Source organism: Mus musculus, chromosome 6, assembly GCF_000001635.26.
Source record: "Mus musculus strain C57BL/6J chromosome 6, GRCm38.p6 C57BL/6J".
Taxonomy (NCBI): domain Eukaryota; kingdom Metazoa; phylum Chordata; class Mammalia; order Rodentia; family Muridae; genus Mus; species Mus musculus.
The window spans coordinates 116,539,909-116,559,139 of record NC_000072.6 but is presented as its reverse complement, the minus strand read 5'-3'; the positions used below and the strand labels follow the sequence as shown (position 1 = coordinate 116,559,139).

General features: G+C 41.3%; 2 protein-coding genes and 1 pseudogene across 2 annotated transcripts; all 3 read right to left on the bottom strand.

Moving 5' to 3' along the window:
* Positions 1-1,750: 1,750 nt before the first annotated feature.
* On the bottom strand, positions 1,751-2,713 carry Olfr214 (olfactory receptor 214). Its single transcript, NM_146759.1, has one exon. The coding sequence runs from the start codon at positions 2,711-2,713 to the stop codon at positions 1,751-1,753; it is 963 nt and encodes a 320-aa protein (NP_666970.1).
* Eif4a3l2 (eukaryotic translation initiation factor 4A3 like 2) lies at positions 6,538-8,969 on the bottom strand (annotated as a pseudogene).
* Positions 17,702-18,685, bottom strand: Olfr213 (olfactory receptor 213). The gene has a single exon (NM_001011801.1). The coding sequence runs from the start codon at positions 18,683-18,685 to the stop codon at positions 17,702-17,704; it is 984 nt and encodes a 327-aa protein (NP_001011801.1).
* Between the last annotated feature and the right edge of the window lie 546 nt (positions 18,686-19,231).

Sequence of the window (19,231 nt, the reverse complement as noted above, 5' to 3'; positions counted from 1 at the left end):
GTAGATACCCTGTGAAGACAGATTCCTTTAAATAGCAAGTGCACACAAGAACTGAGTGAGGCATCTTTGAATGGTCTATGAGGATGATGCTCACTTTTTCAGCTGGATTGTAAGACTATCAGAAAGTGCACAGACCTCTTACATTCAAGCGGTGCACACTGTCGGTGCTCCTGAGAGCTCCTTGCTGTTATTTTTTATTCATAAATATATAATTTATTACTTTTTTTCTGGAGAAAGAAAAGGCACAGATGAATTTGTCTCTTAGCAGCCATTACTCTCAGGATATTTTATAATCAAATTGTTCCCAGGCTATGTAACTGTTGTGTCTTTTATCAGATTATGCCTTAAAATAACTAATCCTCAAATATCCTGTAACACACACACACACACACACACACATACACACACACACACACACACACACACACACACACACACACACACACAGAGAGAGAGAGAGAGAGAGAGAGAGAGAGAGAGAGATCAAAACCAGAGCATGCATATGGGCAGTCTGCTTCCCCCTAGGTTCAATCATCTTTGTTACAAGCCACTTCTCTAGGGAACCTAAGAACTATAACTGGCTCAATTTTCATGCCTATTTTGTTAATTCTGAAATGTGTGTTACATGAACTTTTATTATTGTGAATTCTGTTAGTTGTGGTATAAAATGGCAGCCAGAATTCTACTTAACCCAAAACATTACTCGCAGACACTTAAAATTACATTTGTAAAAAATCTAACTTGAGAAGCTAGAAACAGTTATGAGACCATCTTCTAACAAGCTAATTGTACAGGGCTTTGCAATATAAAGTCTAAGAAAAAATAATCATATACTAAGAGATTTTGTATTTTTTGTTTCAAGAACACATTAAAGAAAATTATTAATAATATTTACTACATCAAGATGATGGTAAATTTAAAGTGTGCATATCAGTCACCCAGAGTTATACTAAGCTATTTATGTCTCTAAAACAAATAGATCCAAAAGAGAAAGAAATATATTTATTATTGATTTGTTTCAAACCCACTTTGTTTCTGATATTTTTAAATGTTGAATTCAGCAAATAAAGTATAAAGAAAAAAATTGACCTATTTGTTTAAGTATCAGAAAATTCAAGCAAAAGAATGTATCATACACATCGCATATTGACTCTGACTGAGAGCTGATTTTTTAACTCAATGGCTTTGTGTGACTCTGATCTGTCAACATTCTTTCAGGACCATTTCTAGAAACCTTCTTGGATAAGAAAATCTATGGATGTTCAAGGTTCTTATGTAAAGTGACCAAATTCACATACAATCTATGCAATCTTCAAATACCTTTCAATCATGTCTAACTTACTTATACTAACTACATGTTATCAATCCCATGTAAGCATGTTTAATTCACACATCCAAATATTTTTGTATCCCTGTTGGCTGAACCTGCAAACATATGATTCACAGAAACAAACAGGGCAATGTTTTTGTTAATATTGTTTTATTTAATCCATTTATGGGCTCTCTATAAATGCTGTCTGGGTTGGACCAATATGAGGCCAAGGAATAGAAATAAGGGAAGATATTTGTCAACCCAAGGTGGTGTATGATTTTTTTTTCAAGTTGTAACTGGCATTGGAAGGTAAGTAAGCACAGATCTAGTGAGATTGGCACAAACTAAATCACTATAGAGATATTATAGAAAGGGTTTCCACTGTGGAGGAATTTCAATTAGATGACCAAGAAGACTCACCTTCCGGAGCAGATGATACTATTTCTGTAAGTTCACCCTGGATAGTGCGTCCCTCAGAGCTTGGTGGACCTGCTTGTTGCGCAGAGTATAGATGACAGGATTCAGAAGCGGCGTCACTACCGTGTTTACGAGAGCGGCCTCTCTGTTGGATTCAAGCCTGCTCACTTGCTTCGGTTTCACATATATAAACACACAGCTGCCATACATCAGAGAGAGGACGATGAGGTGGGATGAGCAGGTGGAGAAAGCTTTCTGTCGATCCTTGGCCAATGGAAGACGCATGATTGAGATTAGTATGTTGCTATATGCAAATATAGCCGCAAGGACAGATGTGAAAAGGACAACCACAGCGACACCGAAGGCCATGCTTTCAAGAGATTTGGTGTCTGAACAGGAGAGATGAATTAAGGAGCCAAGGTCACAGAAGAAGTGGGGAATGACATTGGAGCCACAGAAAGACAGCCTGGAAAGCCTCAGAATCACACCGGTTACTAGGATGAAGGAAAGCACATAGCTGAAGAAAACCAGAAGGAAACAGACCCTGGGGTTCATGATGGCTGGGTAGCGCAGAGGCTTGCAAATGGCTAGGTAGCGATCCAAGGACATCACAGCCATGTGGAAGAAAATTGTGGACCCAAGAAACAAAAAAGAAAACGCTTGGATGATACAGGGAGTGAAATGAATTGTTCTGTCTCCAAAAAGAAAGATCGCCAGGAGCTTCGGGATAACGGTGGAGATGAAACAGCACTCGCAAAAGGAGAAACTCCTGAGGAAGAAGTACATCGGGGTCTGCAGGCGAGGATCGGACCACGTGATGGCGATGATGAGAGTATTTCCTGTGACTGAGGCCAGATACACCAGCAGGTGCACGAGGAAGAGGACCTTGCCCAGGTGCTGAGCCACAAGGAAGCCCTCCAGGACAAACTCCAGGACTGTTGTCTCATTCCACGCCTTCATCCTTACCTCCACTTCTTTTGCCATCAGCCCTCCTTGATCTGGTAGACAAACCTGCTATCACCAAATAATAAATAATTTAATGGTGGTCACTGCTTTTAAATGTTGCTTGCCTAAGCACAGGACCTGCACGGCCGCACCAGGTTCTCAGCTTGTTGTGGCTCTTAGCTTGATTTTTTTTTTGTTGTTGTTGTTGTTGTTGTTGTTGTTGTTGTTGTTGGATTCATTACTGTGAGGTCAGGAGTGTCTCTATCTCTTTTGCTCACTTCTTGGGATTCTTTTGCTCCTATTGGGCTGCCTTGTTCAGCCTCACTAGGAGGGTTTTTGCTTTGTCTTACTGTATCTTGTTTTGTGTGTTTGGTGGTTGTCTCTTGGAGACCCGCTTTTTTTCTGAAGGGAAACGGAGTGGGAGTAGGTCTAGGGGAGAGGGGAGCTGGGAGGAGCTGGGAGGAATTGAGGGAGGGAAAACTATGGTTGGGACGTAATGTATGAGAAGAGAACCTATTTTCAATTTTTGAGAATGTTCAAAAAATTGCTCACCCTTATTCTAAGGAGTCATATTCTAATTTTAAAATATTTTATTGTAGATTTTTTCCCTTCTCTCATTTCTGAAATACAAATGTGAAATTTATAGTTTGGTTTTGTATTGATGTTTAGAATTATATATTCTTAAAATATTACCTTTGGATCATCTCACTTAAGATAAAGAATAAAACAGAGAGTCATAGTTTTGAAGATGAAAGAAACATATTAGTATCACACAACATCACAAGTGCCACCCTATAGAAAATAGTGGTAGTTTCTAGACTGTGGACCTGTGATATGAAGCCCTCCTATGTGATGACTGTGGCCTCTGGAAACAGTATTAATGTTAAAACTAAATGTTAAAACAGTATTAATGTTAACATTAAAAGCTATAGACATACTGTCACACTCTAAGCTGGGTTTTAAACAAAGTCCAAATGTGTTATTTCCCACTTCCCAGAAGGAGCTCAAATGCCTGCTTCCATGAGATTGGTGATAATCCAGTGGCTGAGATTAAGTGGACCTAGGGATGGAGATGGCAAAGCAGTCCAAGCACAAAGAAGAAAAATGTAGTGTGTAACTCAGTGTCCAGTGCCTTCCACCACCCTTGAGGCATGTCTGCTTCTGCTGGCCTCCACAGTTTGCCCATGATCCTCCCCTTCCTGTGAACATTGTTAATAAATGATCCCGTTGTGTTTGAAGTCAATCACTGAAGACAAACTAACTTTCTAAGAGCCATTGCCCAGTAGAAGGCAGAATGGTGTGTAACTGCTCAAGGGGGAAGGGTGGGCATTTGAGTGAAACGTTCCAGTGAAAACTCGTCACAAGTTAGTTTGCCTTAGTTTCTTGATTGCCCAGATCTGCAGCTTTCACTGTGCAGAACCTCAGTGCTGGCTTAGTCAGGACTAACCTCTATTTCAATCACACATCCTCCCTTCTGCAACACACTTACCAGCAAGCAGCTCCCAGCAAAGAGATGCCCTGGGTAGATGTTCTTTCTTCCCACAAACCGAAATCTTTCTCCTAGGAAACAAAAATAAATAAATAAATAAATAAATAAATAAATAAATAAAATAAAAATAAAAGATCAGTCTCACCAAGAGTTGTATGTCTTTGACCTATAAAACAAATAATGCTTGCTTTATATTTCAAACCACAGAAAAATCATTAAGACTACTTATTTTTAAGAAATAAAGAGATTTCTAAACCTGAGGAAACTAACAGCCATTCTCTCCCTTACAGAAACCTGACAGGCAAATTCTAGACCCTTTGAGGCAATTCATAAAACCCAAACCTGCACTAGTACTCGAGGGAGTTATCATCTAGAAATCCAGAACATACTCATATTCTATGGAATAGTCACCCACTCCATAGGACATGGATAGCACACTCATCCCACAAAGTGTATTAATTTTATATTGGGCCTGAAGGCATAGACTAACATGAATGTCACACCTGACAGGTTGTATATCCATTCAAAGAAATCATTGGAAAGAGGACAGTAAATGTTAAATCTTGTTTGTGGAGGTTGGTAGCTACTTTCTTATCAACTAGTTATGGAAGACCATGCTGGAGAGGTGAAAATAATTGCAGTCATAAATGAGAATATATTTATAAACATTATTATTATGCACTATTATATACTACCACAGGGTTGTGTACTGTCATGGGTGAAGTCACACAGGGTCCAAAAGGACAAACCTCTAGGACATTCATTAGAGGGAAAGGATTCAAAAATAAAATATCAACAGAATCCCAGGAGACATTTCATTGTTTGTTTGCTGGAAATGGAAAATTTCAGGAGAATATTCTAATTAGCATTCTACAACCTTCTGACCTCATTCTCAGTAGCCCGTACCATCCTCTGGGAAGGTCTTTAGAGGTATATTTGGCATGTCTCCCAGTAATACATATGTGAGGAAACACAGGGTTAGAAAGTACCTATTTTACCTCAAAGATTTGCTTAATTTTATTTTACATGTGGTGTTTGCCCACATGTATGTATGTGTACCATGTGCAAGCCTGGTGCCTTTGGATGCCAGAAGAGGAAACCAGAATCCCTTGGAACTGTGAGGCTACAAACCTGTGACCTGCCACATGGATCATGGGAACTGAACCTGGGTTCTCTGGTAGCAAATAAGTATGCTTAACTGCTGAGGCATCTCTCCAGCCCCACACTTTACATACTTTAAAATGAAGAAATTTAAATATACAGATGGGGTTTATACAAAGGACAGTAATGGAATCACCTCCCAGACTTTGTCATTTCCCATGTTGCTACAAATTCCTTTGTCGCCTTAAAGAAAAGAGCTCTCAGCATAAGGAAACAATTACTACACTTTCTGTGGAGCTGTATGGTCTAGAGCCGAGCTGTAAGCATGCTTAAATTTAATAACAGAATATAATCCTTAGTTTCCTGAAAAAGGCATTCTAGATCCCAGAATATGGGATCAAATTACATTTTCCTTCTTAGGAAAAAAAAAATCACTTTTGCTTGTTCCTGACCCCGGCACAGCAGGTGTCCCTCTCACTTAGCCTTTGTTACTCCTCAGGGCAGGTGTGAGGTCCTTGATGCTGCCTCAGAGTTTGTGGCTTATTCTTTTATATTCACTATCTTAAAAAAAAAAGTTTTCCATTCACCAGTGAAAGACATTTATGTCCAGTTACAGGCTATACTGAGTCAAGATACTATGGCCATTCTTCCTTCATATAATATATCTCTACCACAGCTTTCCCTTCCCCCACGCTTCCCAGTCTCTCCCCAAAGCTCCCCTCTACCCCAGATCCCAACCCCAACCCCAGGTCTCCCAAGAATATCAACCAAAAAAAAAAAAAAAAAAAGGGCACAAGATACAATAAAACCAAGCACAAACCCTCACATCAAGGCATCAAGGCTGGGCAAGGCAATCCAGCAGCAGGAGGAATCCCAAAAGCAGGTAAAAGAGTCAGAGACTTAGTATAGGTAAAGATCCTTTCCCAATTTGTTGGTGGCCTTTTTGTCTTATTGAGCCATCTCTCCAGCCCAATTTTATTTTCTTAACTATATACAAAGTGTCTTTACCAGCCTGATCCTACAGCAAAACTACCAGCTCTTTAGAAATCTCTTTATACCTGTGACATTCTCTCTCTCTCTCTCTCTCTCTCTTTTAGTTTCTTATTTTTCTTTTTTTTAAAATTGGTTATTTATTTCATTTACATTTCCAATGCTATCCCAAAAGTCCTCCACACGCTCTCCCACCCACTCTAAGTTTTTTATTTTAAAATATTTATAGTATAATTTAAAATTTTTATGCCAGAATCATATACTATTTACTTTTTTTGTTTCTTTTTAAAAAAAATTTTCCCCCAGGGGAAAATGACCACGTTTAATGTAAAAGGTTAAGCACTGGGTTATTTACACGTGCATTAGAAAAGATGGCGGAGGCTGAGGGTCTTCCCGAGGGACTCCGAGAAGACAGTTCATATCAATCAACCCCATTAAATAGAAGCTTCTGTTTCCAAACAGGGCCTCGGTGCACCAGCACCAGCTTCAGATGAGGTCAGCCAGGTTCATGGGCATCTCGTCTATCTGGGTGGAGTAGTACTGCTCGATGTCCCTGAGAATCCGGATGTCATCATTCTTCACAAAATTGATGGCCACACCTTTTCGTCCATACCGACCCGATCTTCCAATTCTGTGAATGTACAGTTCTCTGTTGTTGGGCAGGTCATAGTTAATGATGAGGGACACCTGAGGGACATCCAGGCCCCGAGCCCAGACGTCTGTGGAGATGAGCACCCGGCTGGCACCTGACCGGAACTCCTTCATGATAGACTCTCGTTCTTTCTGGGGCATGTCTCCATGCATGGACGACACAGTGAAATTGGCTTCTCTCATTTTCTCTGTCAGCCAGTCAACCTTCCTCTTGGTGATGCAGAAGATGACGGCCTGGGTGATGGTCAGCGTGTCGTAGAGATCACACAGAGTATCAAACTTCCATTCCTCTCTTTCCACGGCCACAAAGAACTGTTTGATGCCTTCCAGAGTCAACTCATCACGCTTCACCAGGATGCGGATGGGGTGGGTCATGAACTTGTTGGTCATCTCCAGGATCTCATGAGGCAGTGTGGCACTGATGAGAACGACCTGTGTGGCTGGTGGCAAATACCTGTACACATCATAGATCTGCTCCTTGAAACCTTTGTTCAACATCTCATCAGCCTCATCCAAAACCAGCATCTTGATAGCCCGTGTCGGTAAACTTCTCCGGCGGATCATATCAAAGACGCGTCCCGGCGTGCCTGCCACCACATGCTGCCCGTAGTCCAGCTTCCGGATGTCCTCCCCGACATTGGTGCCCCCAATGCAGGCATGGCACTGCACGTTCATGTAATCCCCCAGAGCGAGCAGACCCTTCTGAATCTGCACCGCTAACTCTCTGGTTGGAGCCAGGATCAAAGCTTGGGTTTCTCGAACCTGGATATCCAAGCACTGGAGCACTGAGATACTGAAGGTGGCCGTCTTGCCTGTGCCAGACTGAGACTGTGCAATGACATCTCTCCCTTTAATTATCTGCTTGATAGCACGCTGCTGGATCGCTGAAGGTTTTTCAAAACCGTAGGCGTAGATGCCGCGCAGCAGGTCCTCTCGCAGGCCCATGGTGTCGAACGTGAGGGTCCTGTCCACCTCCTCGCTGGTCTCGAACTCCACTTTGGTCATGCCCTCCTCTTTGAGCAGCCGCTTCCGCGCCGAGACAGATGTCGCCATCCTGGCCGTGGTCGCCATGATCCTGATTCCGCTGAAAGACCTTAAAATTTTTTATTTACTTACATTTCAAATGTAAACCCCTTCCCTGGTTTCCCCTCTGCAACCCCCTATCCCATCCTCCTTTCTTCTATGAAGCTGCTCCCCCACCCACCTACCCACTCCCACCTTACTGCCCTAGCATTCCCATACACTGGGGCATTAAGCCTTCACAGGACGAAGGGCCTCCCTTCCTACTGATGCCTAATAAGGCCCCTTTAGCTCCTTCAGTTCTTCCCCTAGCTCCTTCACTGGGGTCCCTGGATTAGTTCGATGCTTGGCTTCGAGAGCATCTGTATTATTGGTTGAGAGCTGGCAGAGCCTCTCAGGACACAGCTGTGTCAGGCTCAGGTCAGCAAGCACTTCTTGGCATCTGCACTAGTGTCTGAGTGTGGTATCTGCATGTGGGATGGATCCCCAGGTGAGGAACTCTCTGGATGGCTTCTCCTTCACTCTCTGCTTCATTCTTTGTCCCTATATTTCCTTTAGACAGGAGCAATTCTGGGTTAAAACGTTGGAGCTGGGTGGGTGGCCCCATCCCTCAAGCGGGGTGTGTGTGTGTGTGTGGGGTTGCCTAACCTCTGGATATGGTCTCTCCAGGTTCGCCCTCCCCTCTGCATGGTATTTCAGCTAATGTCATCCCTGTAGGGTCCTGGGAGGCTCTTGTTTTCATGGCATCTGGGACTTTCTGGTTGCTGCCCCCAACTCCCCACCCCCCATTGCTACACACCTCTGTTCAATTTCCTGACCCTCTGTACATCTCCTCCCATACCTGATTCTTCCCCTCTGTATTAGTCAGGGTTCTCTAGAGTCACAGAACTTATGGATAGTCTCTATATAGTAAAAGAATTTATTGATGACTTACAGTCTGCAGCCCAATTCCCAACAATGGTTCAGTCACAGCACTGGTGAATAGTAGTCCAAGGATCTAGTAGTTACTCAGTCTCACACAGCAAGCAGGCAAAGGGCATGAGCAAGACTCCCTTCTTCCAATGTCCTTATATTGTCTCCAGCAGAAGGTATAGCCCAGATTAAAGGTGTGTTCCACCACACCTTTAATCCCGGATTACCTTGAACTCGGAGATTCAATCTTCTGGAATCCATAGCCACTATGCCTCAAGATCTTCCATACCAAGATCCAGATCAGAATCTTCTATCTCCAAGCCTCCAGATAAGGGTCACTGGTGAGCCTTCCAATTCTGGATTGTAGTTCATTCCAAATATAGTCAAATTGACAACCAGGAATAGCCACTACACCCTCTTTTCCAAACCCTCCCTCTCTTCTCTTCCCACCCTCTACTTCCCTTGATTATTTTGTAAGTAGGACTGAAGCATCCACTCTTTGGTCTTCCTTCCTCTTGAGCTTCATGTGGTCCGTGACTTGTATCATGCGTATTCCACACTCTTTGTCTAATGCCCACGTATCAGTAAGTCCATACCATGTGTGTTCTTTTGTGACTGAGATAGCTCACTCGGGGTGATATTTTCTAGATCCATCCATTTGCCTGTTGATTGCATGATGTCATTGTTTTTAACAGCTGCGTAGTACTCCATTGTGTAAATGTACCACACTTTCTGTATCCATTCCTCTGTTGAGGGACATCTGTTTTTTGTTTTTTTTTTTTTCCTAGCTTCTGCCTATTACAAATAAGGCTGCTATGAATATAGTGGAGCATGTATCCTTATTAAATGTTGGAGCATCTTCTGGTTATATGCCCAGGAGTGGTATAGCTGGGTCCTCTGATAGTACTATGTCCAATTTTCTGAGGAACTGCTAGACTTATTTCCAGAGTGGTTGTGCCAGCTTGCAATCTCGTCAGCAATGGGACTTAAGTGTTGAACATGTAAGAGTGTTGCTTCTCGGCCATTAGTGATTGTTGCTCTCTGTTGTTATTGATGTTATTTTTATGTTTGTGTGGTTATCTTCTATTGTGTTTGTTGAAAGGAGATTACTTTCTTGCTTTTTCTAGGGTGTAGTGTCCCTCCTTGTATTGGAGTTTTCCATCTATTATCCTTTGTAGGGCTGGATTTGTGGAAAGATATGTGTACCTTTGGTTTTGTCATGGAATAGCTTGGTTTCTCCATCTATGGTAATTGAGAGTTTTGCTGGGTATGGTAGCCTTGGCTGGCATTTGTGATCTCTTAGGGTCTGTATAACATCTGCCCAGGATCTTCTAGCTTTCATAGTCTCTGGTTAGAAGTCTGGAGTAATTCTGATAAGGCTGCCTTTATATATTACTTGACCTTTTTCCCTTACTTCTTTTGATATTCTTTCTTTGTTTTGTGCATTTGGTGTTTTGATTATTATGTGACGGGAGGAATTTCTTTTCTGGTCCAATCTATTTGGAGTTGTCTCTCTTCTCATCCTCTCCACAAACTCTCTCTCTCTCTTTCGTTCTCTCTTCCCCCACTCCTCTCTCTCCCTTCCCATGGTGACTTCTCTAGTCTCCTTCCTTGGGGTTCCCAGAGAGCAAGCCTCACGGTGTCAAGACCATGTCTCATTTGACTCTATAGCCCAGGCCAGTAACTGTCAGGAACGGGGCCTGTGACAAGTCGATCTATAAGTGATCTGGGTAGGGACACTGATAGTTGGGGACTGTAGCAGTGGGTATATAGAAAGAAAGGAGGCGCTGTTATCCTGACCTCGGATGTTTAGCCATTGTTTTTATATGTCTGTGATTTAAGATTGTGAAAATGGTTGTGGTTTCACAGCATATGCCGTGTGTAATTTGATTGAGCAGGTACCCGACCCTGAGTACTAAATCTAACTTCATCATCCTGGTTCCCCTCACTGTAACAGACATTTAGAGTCAGTGACTGGTGGTACAGCCTTTGGGGAGTAAAGCTATTGCAGCAGACTTGGGTCGAACAGAACCCACTGCATTCCACTGGAGAGCCTCTCCTCCAGAGCTGGCCCATGACCCGTGTGGTGATGACGTCATCAGAGTTGTTATTTAGTGCCTGTACTCTACAGCTTCAGGATGGGGACAGTGGGGGATGAAACGTGGGTCATGAATTTTCACCATTAATGCCCCCCTTTCCTTTCCTCTCTCTTCAGTGCCTCAAAAACTCCTCTGCCTATTGCTGCTCTTCCCTTTCTCCCTCTACCCTCTTTTTCCCTCTCTTTCCCCTCCCACTTCCTCCTTCTTCTCTTCTTCCCCTCCCCCTTCCTCCTCCTTCTCTTCTTCCCCTCTCCTTCCTCCCTCTCTCTTTTTCCCCTCTCCCTTTCTCCCTGTTTCCCCCTCCCCTCTCCTCCCTCTTCTCTTCTTCTTCTACCCATTCCTCACTCTTCTTTTCCTTCCCCTTCTTTGCGAGACAGGATCTGTAACTCAGGTAGGCCTGGAAGTAACTATACCTCTCTCTCTCTGTCTCTCCCTCTCTTTGTCTCTCCCTCTCTCTCTGTCTCTCCCTCTCTCTGTCTTCCCTCTCTCTGTCTCCCCTCTCCTCCCTCTCCCCTCTCTCCTCTCCTCCCCTCTCTCTTCTCCTCCCCTCTCTCCTCTCCTTCTCCCTCTCTCTCTCCCCTCTCTCTCCTTCTCCCTCTCCTCTCTTTCTGTCTGTCTCCTCTCTCTCTTCTCTCTCCTCTCTCCTTCTCGCTCCCCCCACTCTTTCTCTCTCGTGAAAGAGAAATATGATATCCCATTCAATCCTTTACTTACAGGAATACTTTTTTAAATAAAGGGACACAGGAAAGAAATAGATTAGAATGCCTCTGTTGAAAACAACATGGGGTTGTGCTCCTCAGACTTCTCTTGGCTGAAGGGACAAAGTAACTAGGAGAGGCATGGGAAGCTGCCAGCAAATGCCTCCAGCAGGCAGCAAGGGCTCAGCCCTGTTTGAGCCCAAAGCCTCCAGTTTCTGCTCCATTTTTTGTCTGTCTTTCCTTTGGATAGGAACATTTCTATGTTAAAAACTTTGAGATGGGTGGGTGGTCCCATCCCTCAACTGGGGCACATGCCTATCTATGGGAGGTGGTCTCTACAGGGTCTATCTCCCCTTCACTGTGCAGCTGGACCATGGCATCTGTGAATAGAGATTTTTATTTATAGGGATATTTTTACTTCTATCTTTCCCATTGTTCTCATTTTATTTCTTATTTTTCCTCTTGAATATTATTTTAAGTATTATACTAAACAAAACTTGAAAGTCTGAACATGTTCTCTCCTTCCTGATTTTAAACAAAGTGCTTTAAGCTGTGAGATGGCTCAGCAGGTGGGAGACCTTGCCTCTATCCTTGACAACATAAATTCAACCCCAAGACTCACATGATAGCTGCCTGATGCCCACATGTTAGCCTTCAACTTACACACATGAATGTGGCATGTGCATTAACACACAATACAGATGCAAACAAAAATACATGTAATAAAGTTCTAAAGAAAACTTCATCTTCCCCACAGTTAGCACGGTGCTGGCTGTACATTCACCATAGGAGCTGCCTACACGTTCAGGTGTGCCCCTTCTCTTCCTAGCTTCTATGGGCTTTTATTGCAAGACCTAATGAGCTGTTAGTAATGAGGCTTTTTCTGTGTACAGAGGACTCTACCAATTTTCTATACCTCTATCATTACTTTGCATAACAATAAACATCCAAGTCGTGTCCAAGAAGATACAAATGTAAAGTCGAACAGAATGACTAAGATAATTTAGTCTTTGAAAGCTAAATTAAGTAAAGAGACATAATAGTGGGAGGTGGGAGGGGGGAACTCAAGCTGAAATTAGGCTGGAGCTGAAAACTCAGTAACACAGTCAGGAAACTCATGGAAGTGCCTTACAAGCTGAATGGATCAAGTGGAAGACATAACCTCAGGAGTCAAAGATAAGAGTAGGAGAAATAGACCATGTGAGCAAAGAAGATAAAAAGAAATAAGTCATGGGAAAGGAGCATGCAGGAACTGTGTAACACTATGTAGAGTCCAAATCTTCCAATTGTAGGCATAGTCAAGGGAGAAGAATCCCAGGTCAATGGCATACACCAGACTTTCAATAAGATTATAGAAGAAAATGCTCCCAAACTAAAGAAAGACACACACATACAGATAGAAGAACACAGGCACCTAATAGACAAGACCAGAAAATAAATCCCCACAGCATATGCTAGGAATATTCTTAATGCACAGAACAAAGCAGGAGTATTGAAAGCAGCAAGAGAGAAAGCAGGAGTCACACATAAAGGAAAGTCCACTAGAATAACAGCCGATTGTTCAATGGAAACGTCAAAAACCAGAAGAGCCCAGAGCCAAGAACTGCAAGTTCTAAAAGACTATGACTGTCAACACAGACTATCAGCCATAGTTCAAGGGAGAAAACTTTTCTATGATACAAACAACCTTAACAAATTCATGCCCAACAAACCAACCCTAAAGAGAATAATGGAAGCAATCCTTTGGCCTGAAAAGGGGAATAAACAAAGCCAAGAGAATTCAGGAAAAAAATGAAATTACAATTAATGAAACAGAAAGTATAACTCAGAGCAAAAACAGAAGGAAAGAAAGAAAAAACTGGTGCAATAAACACACATCTCTAAATATTAAACTAATGAAGTAAAAGCCTCAATTCTCCGATCAAAGGACACAGACTGGTTGATAAATTAAGAAATGAAATCCATCTTTTTGCTGTCTACAAAAAAATTGTCTTAGCTTTAAAAATAGGCATTTTATTAAGATGAAAGGATGGATAGAAGTCCTCCAGTCAAATAGGACAACAAAGCAGTCATTGCTATAATGTCTGACAAATGAACTTCAGACTAAAACTAATTAAAAGAGAGAAAAGACATTTCATTCTACCCAAAGGGACGACTAAGCAGGAAGACATTACTATCCTAAACATTGCTGTACCAAAATCAGGTGTGCTTGATCTCATAAATATCAAACAGCTAGAAATAAAGACATAGAAAATCAATTAACTATTACATCACCCACAATAGGAAAGGCAATGGCAAAAACAACATAAAATAAAACGTAAGGTTAAAAGCTAATAAAAGTGAAGATGATGATAAGCAAATGAAATAAAGGAAAGTGTCAGAGAATGAGAAAGATAACAAGCAAAATTAACTTAAGAGTGAAGGAGCCCACACAGCAATTAGAATGTGGATCTTCCGACATAAAGAACTTGTATCTGGTCTCACTCCTTCCCCACCTGCCTGTCAGTCACCCCACTACAAACCAGCCAGGTACCACTCTTGCAGCTCTCCACCAGAAAAGACTGTCCTTATTCTTGTCACTGGTACTCCCTAGTCTGCCTGCTCGTTAGTTACCATACTCACCAGCCAGCCAGGCATCTGCCTAACAGAGAGTCTACTTTACTACTATCAGAACTACTACCAAGTTGAGTCTACTTTAGACACCTCATTCACAAATCAAAAAGGATAGCCCCAAGATTAAATACTAATCACCATTTAACTGGCCTATAGTCTGACAGCTTAGGGGTAATGCTAAACAAATAGTCGAACAACCACTCAGCAAGAGAAAGACCAGATCCCCACACCAAGAACCAGTATCAAAGACCCAATTCCAGATCCCTGGATCTCATCATAAAAAGCAAACAAACAGAATAGACAAGTCAATATGGCTCCTCCAGAAATTAGAATTTCCAATGTATTGATATCTGAGAAAAATAACTTAGATAATTTATGCATGCGACGATGATTTCAAAACAATCCTGAAGAAGTTCAAAGAAATCGAAGAGGAGATAAACAAATGTCCAAATAAGGACTGTGAAAATACAAACAGTGGAATGAAATAATGAAGACACTTTGAGATATGAAAATAGAATTTAATAAAAGATGAGATCTCTAAAAAGTTATCTAAAGTCAACTAAAACCTAAAATGAAAAACTCATAAAGTCAAACAATATACTCAGAGGAAAGTATCTTCAACAGACAAAATTATGTAGAAGAGTGAATACCTAATCTCAAGGACAAGATAGAAGTGGACCACTTGTACAAAGAAAATGTTAAATCTAAAAAGAAACCAAAAATTTAATATGCAGGAAATATGGGACATGATAAACACTGAACCTGCAAATAATAGAAAAGCAAGAAGACAGAAGAAACCAAGATTAAGGGCACAGAAAATATTTTTTTAACAAGATCATAGAAGAAATTTCCTCAAAATCTAATGTACAGAAGAAAGGCTGTTTAGCGTGTCAAGAGACAAAGCAAGATTCAGTCACATAGAGAGACAGGATAGCAGAATAACATTTGGCTTTTCAGTGGAAATGCTGAAAGCCAGAAGGGCCTAGACAAATGTATATTTGGAATACCAATGCCGAAAAGACAAAAAGCAATATCAATACTGTATTTGTTCTTCTGTTGGTAAATTTCTCTTTCAAAAGACACAGCCCTAGTTCATCTTGGTTATCAAACATATTAGCATGAAGATGTTTACAATATCACATTATTATTCTTGTAATACCTGTGGGATATGTGGGCTCATTCCCCTTCATTCTCCACATAGAAAGATTTCCTGGTCCACACTGTCCCTATCACTCAATTTCTGGTTAGTCTTCATAGCTTTAAACATCTTAGGAGTCACTTTAAAGAACTTAATTCTGCTTTGCTTATATAACCCTGTCTCCCAGGTCTTTGATTGATTGAATACAAATTACTTGCAAACTTAACTCAAATAGCTTCCATTTGAATTCAAATTATGTTCTTAACCTTTAAATTTAAGTGCTTAAGCAATTAATTTACATCTCTTCCAAGTAATAGCATTTCCTCTGCTATATTTGTAATATGGTCTGTCAATAAATTATCATTTCGAATGAGTTCTTTACAGCCAAATGTTAAGTTCTCTCAGGTCATTTGTTATTTTGGTTGTTTCTTTCTCATTCACTCTGTGGGCTAATAACATCCTATCTTTCCACTCCTATTAAAGTTCTGAGGTTGAGTTTACAGCCCAATAGAAGTTCCATTATGATAAAGTTCCTATGTGCTCATGAAGGCTATGTGCATCCCGCAAAGGCAAAATACAAGAATCTGCTAATTAGTCAAGCCCTGTTTGTTCACTGATGGACAGACACAATTCTGAACGCTTACTATTCTCCCCTGTTAATAACTGAAGCAATGACAATAGAACTTCCAACCACAGTCGTGTGTTCTTTATTCTTGTTCTAGTGATTCCAGTTTTCCCTGTGCTTTAAATCTACCATTTAGCATGCACAAACACACACACACATGAATAACTATTGTGTCTTTCTGATTGGGTCTTTTTTTTAAAACCAGTCCACTTGGAGAGCTATTATTTCATATCATTAGCTTTTTTTCTTTTGAAATTTTATAGTTATGAACTTAAGACTATCTCTATATTCTTAAATTTAATGCTATAATCAACTCATATAGTAAAAGACTCTCTTTAAAAAAAAAGGTCTTAATCTACTTCCACTTTGTCATTGTGGTAAAGTTGGGTTTACCTCTGTGGTCCCAGTGTTTGCTTCCGTTTGTCCTTTCTATAATATCAGGGTGCCCTGGTTAGCGTTTGGTTGCTGTGATAAACACCAAGGCCAAAAGCAACTTGGGGCAGAAAAAAGGTTTATTTGGCTTCCAGGTTCAGTTAATTTAAGGAAGCCAAGGAAGGAAGCCAAGGCAGGAGGCTGAAGTGGAAATGGCAGAAGGCTGGACCTTGCTGCTTACTCCTATGGTCACAGTCAGCTGCCTTTTCCAGACAGCCCAGGCCTATCTGTCCTAGGAAGAGGAAAACACTACCCATGTGTGCTAGGCCATTCCATGTCAGTTAAAAAAACATCAAGAAAATGCCCCCACAGATATACCCACAGCCTTCTGATGGCAGGATATCTTCACATGGGGGTTAACTTGACAGGAAAACTAAGCAATACAAAGATGTTTTCCTTCTTGCTTTCTATTCAGCTTGTCTCATGACACATGATTGATCAATAGATTCATTTTGTCTTAGTGCTAACATGGATGCCTGATCTCATCCATAAATTCATCTCAAGAAGCAGTATCTTTACAGTTAGGTTTCTTGCACCTCAGAGATAATTTCTACTGAATTATTTGCATTTCATCAACATGGAGACCAGCATACAACTCTAGTCTGCTTAACAATCCATAATTCCTGTGGCCTTTTGTTGTTCTTGCATTTGGGGGTTAAGAGTGAATGCAATCTGGTAAAGGAGTCACAGCCATGGGAACTTTTTATTTCAATGCTTTACAACTTAGTGAAAACTAGAGGAGTAATGATGTCTCTTCATATGCAAATATAATTCATGGGAAGCAATTGTAGTAAGTGGTGTAAAGTAATTTACTATGAATATCATTACAGTTATTGTTTATGGGTCATGTAAATGTTGGTATGATGATGACATAAATCTGTCATCGATAAATTTTAAATTCTTGGTACTCATTAGTTTGATTCACCATTCACAACTAAAGCCCCAGTCTCTCTTTGTTCCTCCATCACTAAAAGAGGATACCTGAAATCAGACCAAAGCCACACATCAAATAAATGCATGGATAATTGCAGACACTTTGTAGAAACTGTAATATGCATGTAATATATATGAGGCTTTGGTCTTCATTGACACCAAAGCAGATATAGAAAGATTTTTTTCATAACAAGATTATTAATGCCTTCAGATGGAATTACTGGATACATCAACCATTGTTGTAGTAACAAACAAGCAGGATTTGATAACATACCTGATGATTTATATAGAACATTTAAATAAAATTAAAATGGTGTTAGACTAAGTCAAAGGGAAGGTGCACTGCTCCTGTGATATCTGGGTAATTGAACCCTGGACAGTGCATCCCTCAGAGCCTGGTGGACCTGCTTGTTTCTCAGGGTGTAGATGACAGGGTTCAAAAGGGGTGTCACTACCATGTTCACAAGAGCAGCCTCTCGGTTGGTGTCCAGCCTGCTTGTCTGCTTTGGCTTCATGTATATAAATACACAGCTGCCATACATTAGAGAGAGGACAATGAGATGAGAGGAACAGGTGGAAAAAGCTTTCTGTCTCTCCCTGGCCGAAGGGAGACCCACTATTGTGACCACTATGTTGCTGTATGCAAAGATGGCTACCAGAAGGGAACCAAAAAGCACAATTAAAGCAAGGTTAAAAAACAGCATCTCAACAGACATGGTATCTGAACAGGAGAGATTTGCCAGTGGCCCAAAATCACAGAAAAAGTGAGGAATAACATTGGGGCCACAGTAGGATGACTGGGAAAGCATCACAACTGGACCAGCCATGAAGAGGAATCCCAAAACTAAGCACACAGTAACAAGGAGAAAGCACATCCTTGGGCTCATGATGGTTGGATAATGTAGAGGTTTGCAGATGGCCAGATAGCGGTCCAGGGATAAGACAGCCAGGAGGAAAAAAACAGTTGCCCCCAGGACAAAAACCACAAGAGCCTGTGTGAAGCAAGCCACAAAGGAGATGGTTTGCCTCCCTGACAGAAAGATGGCGAGCAGCTGGGGGATAACTGTAGTTATAAAACAGCACTCCACAAAGGAGTAAGTGCTGAGGAAGAAGTACATGGGTGTCTGCAATCGGTGGTCCACGCAGGTGATGCTAATTATGAGCGTGTTGCCCATGATGGAAGCCAAGTAGGCCAGCAAATGCATCAGGAAGAAGAGGATTCTCAGGTGCTCGGCCACAGGGAACCCCTCAAGGACAAACTCCCGGACCCATGTCCTATTCCTTGTTTCCTCTGCCATCAGCTGTTCCATCTCTTCAGTCTGTCTGTCACTGAAGGGCTTTGCAGAACCATGACTGAAGGTGGAGAACTGAGTGTTTTTAAACCTGTAAATGACATGGGAAGACATTCAGACTTGGTAAACAGGGCATCCATGGTGTCTCTTTGCCCATTGTTAAGGAAATATAACTGATTATTACAATCACTTGCTTTATATTACCTGTACCCTAAATTGCTAGCTGTAGAAGCACTGCATTGCCACACACCTTCATTAGGGATAAAGTCACTCATCAATATTAGTCATTTTTCCATGTGGTTTGCTGTCTCATGCAATCAAGGTTATACCCTTTTATCTCTTTAGTCGTTATACATATTTCTAGTAAAAGCATATTCACATTACACAGGCTCAGATAAATATTTCGAAGGAAAACTTACAACTTAAAAATCAACCTGAATCTGGGGGAGTAGCTCAGGGTTGATGCACCTATCTAACAGTTTGGTGCTATGGTTTTAATTCCCTCTGACACAAAATGGAAGAAATCAAAACAAGCCAGACAAACCAAGATTTCTGTCATAGGCA